Source organism: Sitophilus oryzae, unplaced genomic scaffold, assembly GCF_002938485.1.
Source record: "Sitophilus oryzae breed Bouriz unplaced genomic scaffold, Soryzae_2.0 scaffold_1167_pilon_pilon, whole genome shotgun sequence".
Classification (NCBI taxonomy): domain Eukaryota; kingdom Metazoa; phylum Arthropoda; class Insecta; order Coleoptera; family Curculionidae; genus Sitophilus; species Sitophilus oryzae.
The window spans coordinates 797,309-809,615 of NW_022145801.1; the positions used below are offsets into that span (position 1 = coordinate 797,309).

The window sequence follows — 12,307 nt, forward strand, 5'->3', positions numbered from 1 at the left end:
ATGGCTCTTTAGAATAGGTAATAAGAAACACCTGCCTTAGAATAAAATGAATATATAGTAAAAGTTTATACAGTTATTTATTTTGTTTTGTTATCATCAGTTTAAGAGTTGAACAGGTTTATATACGCTGAGAAAAGTAATGTTAAGTATTTTAAACTAATGTCTTTTTTTGGCAAGATTTATCAGGACAAAACATGCATTTTTTCACTTGGCTGTGTTTCACCTGACCATCTAAAAATGTTTATAATCTTCGACCTATGCTTGGATTGTCTCTTATAGGTTTCGTACATTCTCCGCCGGGCACTATCGGAGACTACTGTAAACAGCGGATGAAACAAATACACGAAAAATAATTTATATTAATTTTTCTAAAAGTGTTGGGAAGTATAATTTGTGAAGATTCTACTAAAAAAAATAAAAAAGTAAATATGTTGATATCTTCAGAAGGTCTATGCCACGCCCTTTCTTATTCGAAGTTCAATAAAACACAAAGTTTACTTAATCTGAATGAGTTGCATAGAGGCCACTAGCTTTTTAATTTTAACAGCCGGGTGGTCGGGGTTCAAAGATATTAATAAAAGGGCGCCACGAGATTATACTCTATGAACTCGGCAATAAAGATGTAACTATTAAGTAGACTTCAACACTAACCTCGAACTGTTGAGTGCAACTATCATAAACTTCAAATATTCTATAACTATTTGTACTTAAGTGACTCTAACTTAACTATGAGACTAGACTGTAAATAATACTACTAAAAATATTTAAGCAATTTATTAAAATATCAAAAAGTTTATATTTAAAGAAATGAAATTGAAGTTTGAAATGAAATGTATAGTTAAATAAAATTTAAATCAATAAGTACTAAACCTATGACGTCAAACCCCCTTATCTAACTTAATACTAGATACAAACAGGGTGGTTTACATAAAGCGAATCTAAATCTAAACAGTCTTACTCTAATCGATGTACAATCTTGAAACAACTCGGAAGTTCCTCCGGCTGAGCTACGGTGTATAGCTACAGAGTGGCTACGGCGGTGCACAGCAGCTCGGTGTACTGTCACTGGAGCCCACGGATGTCAGCAGACGTACGGATGCCGGCCAGGTGTAGGACTTCAAGAGGTGAACATAAAAAACCCTCAATGAGGGTTTATGATGTCCAACGGGTAACTCTACACACGGGCAACAGGAACGGATGGAATTCTGGACTGTTCTGTGCTACGGTCTGGATCGGTCTTCTTGCTCTTGGAAATATTCGGGGACTTCTGCACGTGGACTTCGGCACGTGGAATCGGAATATCGGTCGGAAAAATTTGGCTATTTAATCCCTTACGGAGATTGGTCGGTGGTCCATGTAAACTCAACACAATCCAACCACGTTTCTGACCAAATGTGTTTCGGAAGCCTTAATCCTTCTTTACGAAGACCTGCTATTCACCCACAGGGAATGCTTCACGAAACGGCAGCCAGTTCTTCACGACAACACTCTTCAGCCGGGGAGTACACAAGAAGTGATGCAAGGATTCGATTTCCTTCACAAAATCAGATTTCAACCGGAAATCTCCCTCCAGGATATAGATAGAGAACTATATCTCGACTAGTCCAACTCACAAAAAGGCATAAATAAAAAACGACGTTCTAGAATATTTTTCATTGTCATATTTCATATCCGGTCAATGAACGAATTGCACACTGCGATCCACATCAAAAATAACCAATTTAACTACGAAATTTTATCTGATAATTATAAAATTTCAATAACCAAAACAAAGGATAAATAAATCCAAAAACATCTGATTTGATCTGACAGTGACAAGGGACAAGTGATGACCAAAGATTTAGAGAGATGGACAAAAATTCTAATGCTGGGCGGCATCCAGTGATAATATTCTGTGGCTCTATAGCGCGGTGTATATCGGGTTGCATAATTGTAAAATTTAAATAAAATAATATTTAACAATAAAATTATAGTAAACATGATGCAAAAATAATAGCTATTTGAGATATTTTATGAGCTAGCACACAGAGGTCGTTGCGAGGAAATTTGACTGTTACATCTTACTTGTATTATAATTTATTATTCAAGCTAACAAAACTTTTTAGATGAATTCTAAAACGAAACCAAACACTTAAATCGTTCGACGGCAGAAGTTCGTTTTTAAAAATTTATTTATTTTCAAAAACTTAGAAGCTAGTGTACAGTACGACAACAGAACAAGGAATGATTTATTAATACAATGTGATTTAAAAAGTAAACTAGGTTTCCCACGATCTTGCTGAGTTGCAATGTCTATTCCTGGGACTAGAGTGATGATGCGCCGGTTCTCACGGGAATGGTCACATAACTAAACCCAACAACCACCTAATTACGCCCTGCTTTACGTTTTTTGATCAAAACATAACGATAAAAAGTTATTTTGTTGGCAATTTTATTAACATTTGAAATTGTTAATACAACACAACGCGAGGCACAGTTTGGGTTCTTTTTCACTTAATTTTTACTACCCGAAACAGCATTTCATCACACCAACCTTGTACCTGAGTATTTGTGACGACTTTTCTGTCATTACCCAAACAGAAAGAAAAAAGTATCCGTTGCTCAGGGTTAGAGGAGAGCTGTGTTCGTAGGTAAGGCTTCTGGCTTGCGGTGACTTTCTAATGTTGTTAAATATTAAAATAAAAAATGATAATATTTAGGCTGCAAAGATTTTAATATTGATGTTAAGTATTTATATAGATATGGCCAAAGACAGTAAAAAGGGCGCCACTTACTTTGTTTATGAAAGAGGTAAAGTAATAAACCAAAATGAAGAATATTTTATCACAAATTAGCTAGACTAAAGTAATCAACAGCAGCAAGGGTCTATTATGTTCATCTAGAATAAAAGTCAGAAATAACCATCCCGCATTAAACATTTATATAAAAACGAACACAAATTTCAACTAGTTTCAATGATCCCAATAAAACTGTACCTAAGTTATTTCAAATAAATTCGAATTTAGTAACAGTATTCTTCTAACTATGCTACTTAATATAAAAACAGGTGAAATTTATGTATATAACAATTCGATGATGTTTCGAAACATGTCGTGTACAAAAACCTTCAAGAATTAAACGTGTTAATAATTCTCATATAAAATATCATAACAAAGTAAAAGTATATTGTTTCAAACAAATTATAACTTATAACGTTAACTGAAAGGTAATTCTGAGTATAATATATGGAATAAATAGTATAGTCTATAAAATGAATAACTTTGAATTTTGACCGTTATTTTTTACCAACATGGCAAATATAAAATCCCTATATCAAAAAAGTTACTGATATTCTTTAAATTGAGTGCCTGAACGAATCAGATAGGTAACTCTTTTTACTTTCAGTGAAGTTTCATGAAATAGAAAAGGACAATAATAAAACAAGTGACAGCTCTTCCTCTTCTTGCAAAAATCAACACAAAATGTAAAAATTGTCAAAAGTAAAATGTCATCAGCTTTTGACATTTCTAAATATCAGACCAATGCCGTCTTTAATAGAAAAGCCTCGGAGCGAGATTTATGACGTCACGCTAGTTAGATACTACGGATTAATACATATGTTGTAGAATACATGGAAAACATAATTATTCCTCGTATTTTTGGTTTGTATTTTAAAAATGATATAGTTTACATGAAATATACATAATATACAGTTAATAAATACAAATATACATAATATACCTATTTATAGTAATAAATACTTTGGCAAGTAAGCTGTGAACCATACAAATGCAGCAAATGTTTTAGAATATACAAATAATGAATAGGTACATATGATAATGGGTAAAATGTAAAATATATTTTAAATGTTGGGGTTTGAAAATCGATCTAATTTAACAAAAAAATATTTAATATCTACTAATAGTGATGTATATGTACGATGAAGGTTAGGATGTTAGCCGAAAGGTTTTTTTAACTAAAAAAATAATGAAAAACCAAATGAAAACCTAATCAGCGTTTTTCCCGAACCTAAATCCCAAGAAAATCAAAAAAATTAGAATAATTTGACACATAAAATGACAGCGTTCTTTATTTCATAGCCATCGCTGACGCCGTTTTTTCTATGATATTGTATTATTTGCAAATACAATTTTTCCAACATTGATACCTGCAAAATATACATGTAAATTTTGTGAATGTAAATAATAATACATCACTAGTAGATATTGAATGTTTTTTGTTAAATTAGATCGATTTTCAAACCCCAAAATTTAAAATATATTTTACATTTTACCCATTATCTTATGTACCTATTCATTATTTGTATATTGTAAAACATTTGCTGCATTTGTATGGTTCATAGTTTATTTCCCAAAATATTTATTACAATAAATAGGTATATATTATATTGTATTTATTAACTGTATATTATGTATAATATTTCATGTAAACTATATCATTTTTAAAATACAGACCAAAAATACGAGGAATAATTATGTTTTCCATGCATTCTACATTATATTTATTAATCCGTAGTATCTAACTAGCGTGACGTCATAAATCTCGCTCCAAGGCTGTTCCATTAGAGACGGCATTGCGTCAGCATGGCCGCAAGTTGCTAACCAAATAAAATTAACACTAGAAAAGCCCGCGGAAACTGTCAAATTCAAAGTTATTCGTTTCACAGACTAACTGTATGTGTAACTTACAGATATTAAAACTGTTGTCTCAAAAATTGTAAAATAAAAGAATACCTTGTGTATCGAACTTAGGACTTATCTGTATAGTTTCTTATGATGTTGTAAACAGGTAGATAGGTAGTCTCCAGACTAACAGAAGTGGAAGCAGATGACTATGGCAGCAGAAGTCTTCGATATCAGTAAAAGAACAAACGCAAGGTCATGAATGCTGTCCTAAGGTCTACGTAGGTCCATACAAAATGAAAGTGGGTGAAATTCAAGCGGCACACAAGCACCGTGTCCGACACAACTACTATGTACCATAACTACTTATATCCACAAAATTACCAAATCCATAATTTCTTATGTCCGTATAATTACTCTATCAATAAAAGATAGCTCTCCCAAAAAAAAACAACTAACGGTCTGAAATACAGCTTTACATAAACCAAAATATATTCAAACCATATGTTGATCCAAACCAGTAATTAAATATTAATCAAAACCTTCAAAACAAATCAAAAAACGGGAATAACTGAAATAAAATTTAGTTAGTTATGGCGATGCAAAATGGCGGATACACTTACAGTGATATATTCCAAGAAAGACCCAACACAATACGAACTACACTCTGAACTGCATACTTTAAAAAGGTCTTCAAACGTAAGCACGGACGCATCGGACGAATCGCAATATATTTCTTATCATCGCATATTATATTCGGATTTTCTTCCCCCATTTTCATTTTAGTGCAATCCTCGAAGCGGGCTAATACGAAACTTCTGTTTTTCACGTTCGGTTCCCAAATTTAAAATGAGTAGTATTTCTGATGAAGAATTATTATTTGCAATTGCATGTGCATTTGAAGAGGAAGAGCAAAGGAACAAGAATAAAAAAACGAATTTGGGTCCATAATGTGCCTAACCATAATGAACCGTATTTTTAAAAAGATGTTAAACTGATTTTTCTGCTGTTTAAATATAGCTATATGTTAAAGATTTATTCTATTATATTGCGTCTACGTACCTGGTTGTTTCATTATCTGCCCGATTTCCTCCCATATATTTTGGCGTCCTTGCTGATTACTGTACATACTCTTTGTTTTTCAAATTATAAAATTCATTTTATTGTTGCACTAAAGAGATTAATAGTCCGTCATCCATTTTCACTCTTTTAGGCACCTGCTCAAAATAACGTTAAAAAGAAATCAAATTCTGCAAGTCGATTCCTGTTTACATCGCGCATTTCATCGAATTTGCGAATGACGTCATCCGTACGCATCGTATATACGGATTTAATTCTTTTCTAGTAATTCTGAACGGATTTCCGTGTCTACGACGCGTCCGATACGTATGTATGTGCGTTGTCTCATTTAAAATAAGGCAAATTAAAAGATTAATCGACTTACCTGAAGGATGATTAATCATAATTTTCCGAGCTTGTCCGAAGATATAATTACCATGTAGTTTCCGAATAAACCTACTCATCAGCACGAACTTTTTTGGAGTTTTTTTGATCTGTGGCCCGGTTCGATCGCTGCCTGTGTTGTCATTCCGTTGAAGTGTCTAAAAAAATTGCCTAGGATCTGGGGTATATAGGGGGGGTTGGGTAATTATATCTTCGGACAAGCTCGGAAAATTATGATTAATCATCCTTCAGGTAAGTCGATTAATCTTTTAATTTTCCTTCGCTTGTCCTTGATATAATTACCATGTAGATGTTCAAAGTCAAAGGCAATTTTTTTATTTTTTATAACCATATATTGATATAATTAATTATTATCATAAGATATTAACTTCTCTAACAATTACTTATTGTAAGAAATATAAATTCTAAAATTTAAAAAATATTTTTTTTTTGAACTTTAGAAAACTTTGGAAATTATATTTTTTATATTTTTACATATTTACTAATAAATGATTAACATAAACTCTGAGTTTATAACTAACTACTGAGTATATAATGTAAAGAACTTAACTTTTAACTTATAACTAATAGAATGAATATGATATATTGATAACACCTAAATAATAATAAAAAAATACTTAATACTACTAACAGTAGAACACTACGATTTATTAGAACCCAATTCAATAATGGCTTTGGCAAATTTATCTTGAGGTTTTTCTACAGGTCTATTATAAAAACTAAAGAAGGTGTTCGAGGCAGGAGTCCAGCCTGCTGTATTTTTAATTATCTCTATATTTACGCCTGCTTTATACGCAGCCGAAGTTGTAGCGTGACGTACACTATGGGCTGAAAAAATGGACGTATCTACGCCACCTAAGTTTAAAGTATTTTTAATCCACCTGCTTATTGTCTGAGAAGATGCTGAACGGTGTGGTTTTTTATGGGTAAGAATTAGTTTTTCTTCGGTATTGCGTATTGGTTTCGTTCTTTTAATGTAGTCCGCAATGGTGGACGCAACGCAAAGTTCTTGTTTACTCTTAAAAAACGGAAAAATTAGTAGCGGTTGGAATCTGCCTGGAGCGGATGTTTTTACTCTATCTGGTATTTTAATCTCAACTCTGTCTACCGATATATTAATGTTTTGAACTTTAATTAGAGAAAGAGTCTGAACTCTGCTGGCTGATGTCAGTGCCATAAGAGTGACTAGTTTATAAGTTGCGTATTCTAAATCTAACGCCTCTAGAGGATATAATGTACCTAGGTATTTTAATAGAGGGTCTGGATCCCAAGTAATCTTATATTTAGGTCCTGGTGGTCGAATATTAGACACTCCCTTCACAAAACGATTAATTACTTTTTCATCATTATTACTTATAGGACTAAATATCAAATTAAGAGCTGATCTATAAGAATTGACGACAGAAAATGAAAGACCTTCTTTTAAGGCATCGGATAAAAAATCCAAATATGTTTCTAGCTTATAAACAAGAGGATCCCTGTTACTGTCAGCACAAAATTGCCAGAATTTTTTATAACAAGATGTGTACTGTTTAAGTGTTCCTTTTGATATAGATGCCTCGATTATTTCTATTGCTGTCACTGGAACCCCCTTTCTTATATAAGCCTGCCGGATAATTTCCCTACTACCAGGGAAATCTCCTCGTGTAGTGGGTGGTAGTCTCTGAAAGGAGAGACAAGTAAAAATTTGTTTGCTTTAAAATAAATAGGTTTCTCTAATAACAACTTAGTGAACAGGGGATACCATGCCTGTGTAGGCCAATAAGGTACTACTACAATTCCTAATCCCTTTTCCTGAACAATTTTTTCTAAGACCCTAGTAATTATTGAAAAGGGGGGGAAAGCGTAAAAGAAAAATTCTGACCACCTTATTGTGAACGCGTCAACCTTCCATGACTCAGGATCTGGAAACCAGGAAACAAATTTATTGCACTTTTTGTTAATTCTAGTTGCAAATAAATCTATTTCCGGAGAACCAAATCTCTGTATAATTTGATTATATACAGTGTCATTTAGCTCATATTCAGTATTAATTGAGAAAAATCTTGATTCTCTATCTGCCTCAAAGTTAGCAGATGAACTAATATAGCTAGCGAATACTATAATACACTTCTTTTCACACCACTGCCAAAGAGCTTTTGTAATATTATCTAAATATGAGTATTTAACACTTCCACCTCGATTAATACACGATATTGCCGTTTGATTATCAATTCTTAATAAAATGGAAATATTTTCTTTGTCTTTAGCAAGTGATCTCAAGGCGAAATAGGCGGCTTTGATTTCTAAAAAATTAATATGTTTTACCTGCTCTTTATTATTCCAGAAACCGTGACATCTGTGACCGTTACAAAACGCTCCCCAACCCGTCTTGGAGGCGTCTGAAAAAATTTCAAGTGAGAAATTTTTAGATTTTATCGATTGACCTAATCCTATATTATTGTGCCACCACTCTAATTCATTATTTAAAGAGGTTGGAATATGCATCTTTTTATTATAATTGTAATAGTCTCCTCGCAACAAAAAATGTTTAATTTTTTCAAACTGCTTAATATGAATAAAACCATATTTTGTTGAAGGACAAGATGCTACAAGTTTGCCTATTAGTTGGGCAAATTCCCTAATTGTGCATTTCCTTTTCTTCCGTAAATTTAAAATCAAATTTTGAATGGCTTTACGTTTTTCACCAGGAAGTGAAATGGTCATTTTATTAGTATTATATATAAACCCTAAGAATCTAATAGTTTGTTGAGGTATTAACATACTTTTTTTATTATTTATTATAAATCCTAATTTGGCTAGTTCTGAAAGAACTATTTTCGTGTATTTTTTACATTCATTTTTATTTTTACCTATAATAAGAATATCATCTAAATAAAATACAGTACTTATTTCCATAAGACGCAGTTTTTTTGTTAACGGTTTCATAAGTTTAGTGAAAATATATGGTGCGATGTTAAGACCAAATGGTAAACAACTGAACTGATATAGACGATTTTCGAAGCGAAATCGCAGGTATTTTCTGTACTTTTTATTAACTGAAATTAAATAATATGCATCCTTTAGATCGATATTTGAAAGGTAGCAATTTTTATTTATAAGTTTTATTACAGTTCTGTAATTCTCTAATTTAAAATGAGGAGCAAATAAAAATTTGTTAAGGCTTTTTAAATTTAAAATAAACCTATAACAGCCAGAGGGTTTTTTAATTATAAAGTAAGATGATATAAATTGTCCTATTGAAGAATGACACTCTTCGATAGCACCTATTTCTAACATTTGCTGAATGGATTTTTTATACTGGGGTAAGAGTTTGTCAGAGATTTGTACAGAGGGCTCAAAATACTGTACAGGTTTTTTAATAAAAGGTATTTTAATACCTGTGACCCAGTCTAAGACCGCTCGGTCTTTCGTAATATGTTTCCAACTCTGTAAAAATCTCGAAAGTCTACCAGCGCAATTACTCACATCTTCCTCCATATCTATTCCTGGCGATGGTATTTCCTGGGGACTTTCTTGTGATACTTCTGATATCCTGATGGCTTCTTTTCTTCCCTCCTCCTTTTTTCCTTCATTTTCTCTCTGGGAGGCCCACGCCGGTAGTTTAAATGATACATTGATGTATTTATTGATGGTCTTGAAAATTTAGTTTGCCAATTCTTCTTTTTAAAATCAGCACTGGCCTTTTTTATGATTTGTTCATTTTTCATTGTATCTGCAAATTTTTTATTAAATAAAAAATCATCTATTTCCAGACTGTCCACGACTTTTTTGCATTCCGGATTTAAATGTGGTATGATTTTAAATCTACGGTGAACTGAAAGTCCATGATGAACGTTAGTGAATAATTGGCAGGCCTCTGCCAATGATTTCATGTTATCTACTTGTTCTTTGTTAGGCATCATAGCCTCAATGACTGTCCCTATTGCTGATAAGCCATGAGCCAATTGTTGTTGTAACGCTGAGATAAAACGATCATGGTCAAGAACCGACTTATTTAGGCAAGGTTGTACTTCATTATTTATCTGGGGAGGATGAAGAGCTTTGCAATTTGCAGGCACCTTATACTTTAACATTAATTCTTCTCGCTGTTCTTTAGATAGCCCTTTTTTCAAGTGGCTGTGCCAGCGAACAACAATTTCTTCATGTAAGTCTTTGCCTTCATTGTCCCCTGAGTCTGGTCTTAAACCTAAAGCGTCAAAATATTGATCAGAATTTTCTGGTATTTCTGTATCTACTACTGTGACGTCTGGGGCTGGAATATTTGGAATATCAGAGGTAGCCTCCGATTCTGAAAAGAAAACATGACATCAAAGTCCTATTCAAGTGATGAAATCGCCTGATTTCGTTTCTTAGGAGCAACGCACGTTGCCCTAAAAACATTTTATTTATATTAAATAAGGATGACATGAAAAAACCGCACGGTTTTTCAGTCTTTCAGTGAAGATACCAGCTGACAAAGTTCTATTCAAATGAGATCGCCTGATCTCATGTTATATAATTGCTTGTTTATATAAGAAATCGCCCGATTTCAATTTTAGGAACAACGCACGTTGTCCTAAAAACATTTTATTTATATTATATAAGGACGACATGAAAAAACCGCACGGTTTTCCTGTCTCTCAGGGAATATCGCACGATATCCCTGCCTAAATTTCTCCTTGTTATCTGACAACTCTTCATTAAGCTAAAAAGAAAAAAAAAACGTACCTGATGTTGAAAAAACTTCAGAAGATGATTCACTAGAATCACAAATCTTATTTAAATGTTCTTGCATTTCTCTAAATTGCTTTTTTAATCTCTTTATTTCACCGTATTTGTCCTGGTCCTTGTCTTTAAATGGTCTTTTCGGCATTTTTCTTTTTAATTTTCGACACACGCGATTTGTTTACAGTCGTCGCTGACGAGCACGAAAACGGAATGACAACACAGGCAGCGATCGAACCGGGCCACAGATCAAAAAAACTCCAAAAAAGTTCGTGCTGATGAGTAGGTTTATTCGGAAACTACATGGTAATTATATCAAGGACAAGCGAAGGAAAATAATAATTTTCGTCCGTTCCCTGTGTCCGATACGTCCGGTTCTTCCGATGTGAATAAATGCGCGCTTACCTCAAATCTCCAGATCGGATACCCATGCAATTACAGTTAAAAGCGGATTCAGAGTGCTTTTTACTGAAAGAATCGTACGGACGCTGAACAACGCGTTCCGATCTCTCAGCAAAAGGAAAGAAAGCCTACTTCTTGTTTTTCACCTTGTAAAAACGGAAATGGAAGATAGAATGACAAGCGACATCACCATGACAAAAGACCGAGAAAAGTTAACTGTAATATATGTATGAAATTTGGCAAATTCGACATGTAGCCAATAGATGGCGTTAAAAAAAATCATAAAAAACTAAATATTTAAATTTAATATTTTAGAAAATAAATAAAAACGCTACATGTTTTATAGTTTCAACAAGTTTTATAGTTGCAAAGTAAAAACTAAAACAATTAAATGACAAAGCTACGATATATTAAGAACATCTTAATATTATTTTAATTCGATCAACATGAACCGTAATGGGATTGTATGAAATACTTTAGTCGGGCACTTCTAATTTCTGCCGTAGCAAGCGCTGCGGACGGAATTTTTAAAATCACATGAAATGCACCAAGCGGTTATAAGTTATCTTGAATTTAATTTTCCTTCGTATGTTTTGTATTTAGAATAAAACTATTAACTTTGTGATACTTCAATCCATTTTATTATAAAAATGTATAATTTATTATTAAGCACACAACCTAACCTATACAAGGTGCTACCACAGATTAGGTATCCTATAAGTATACAGATAAAAATCTTGTCCCTAATTCGTGGTACGAAAATTGTTTTTTATGACGATGTGCAAACGAGTCAAATTTCCTGTGCGCAAAAATAAACTCGCGTAAAATAACGATAAACAGCGTAATAGAGAGATATCGCTAAACCGAATAGCATGCATGGACGTTAATAAGGCCAGGTGTTATTTCCTTTACTTGAGGTGGAACTCTCTTCATTTATAGTTATCGGATCGGAAAGAATTCTGTTCGCGTCGCGTCCGCTATTTAAACTTAACCTAACTTTGAATTTAAAACTTGGAAATTGTTTTGTTTACTAGGTATTTTAAAACTAAAGGGCTAAAATGCTTATTTCCAGTGCTTTATTGTTCAACGTCGGCCAATGGGTTTAGGACAAC

The 12,307-nt window shown here is 33.0% G+C and overlaps 1 protein-coding gene across 5 annotated transcripts; it reads right to left on the reverse strand.

The window, feature by feature from the left end:
* Positions 1–6,513: 6,513 nt before the first annotated feature.
* Positions 6,514–11,108, reverse strand: LOC115888294. Of its 5 annotated transcripts, none has more exons than XM_030908002.1 (3): positions 10,797–11,108; positions 9,555–10,377; positions 6,514–7,749 (listed from the first exon to the last, which is right to left on the reverse strand). In XM_030908002.1, exons 1-2 carry the CDS (start codon positions 10,939–10,941, stop codon positions 9,569–9,571), a joined length of 954 nt encoding a protein of 317 aa, XP_030763862.1. In that variant the 5' UTR covers positions 10,942–11,108; the 3' UTR covers positions 6,514–7,749; positions 9,555–9,568. The 5 variants fall into 4 exon arrangements, with proteins under 5 accessions (XP_030763862.1, XP_030763855.1, XP_030763835.1 ...); XM_030907995.1 differs by having other exon boundaries at positions 6,514–8,467; XM_030907975.1 differs by having other exon boundaries at positions 6,514–10,377.
* Positions 11,109–12,307: the final 1,199 nt, after the last annotated feature.

Coding starts and splice junctions, on each gene's coding strand:
- LOC115888294 (XM_030907975.1), bottom strand. CDS start 9,566: ATGGAGGAAGATGTGAGTAATTGCGCTGGTAGACTTTCGAGATTTTTA.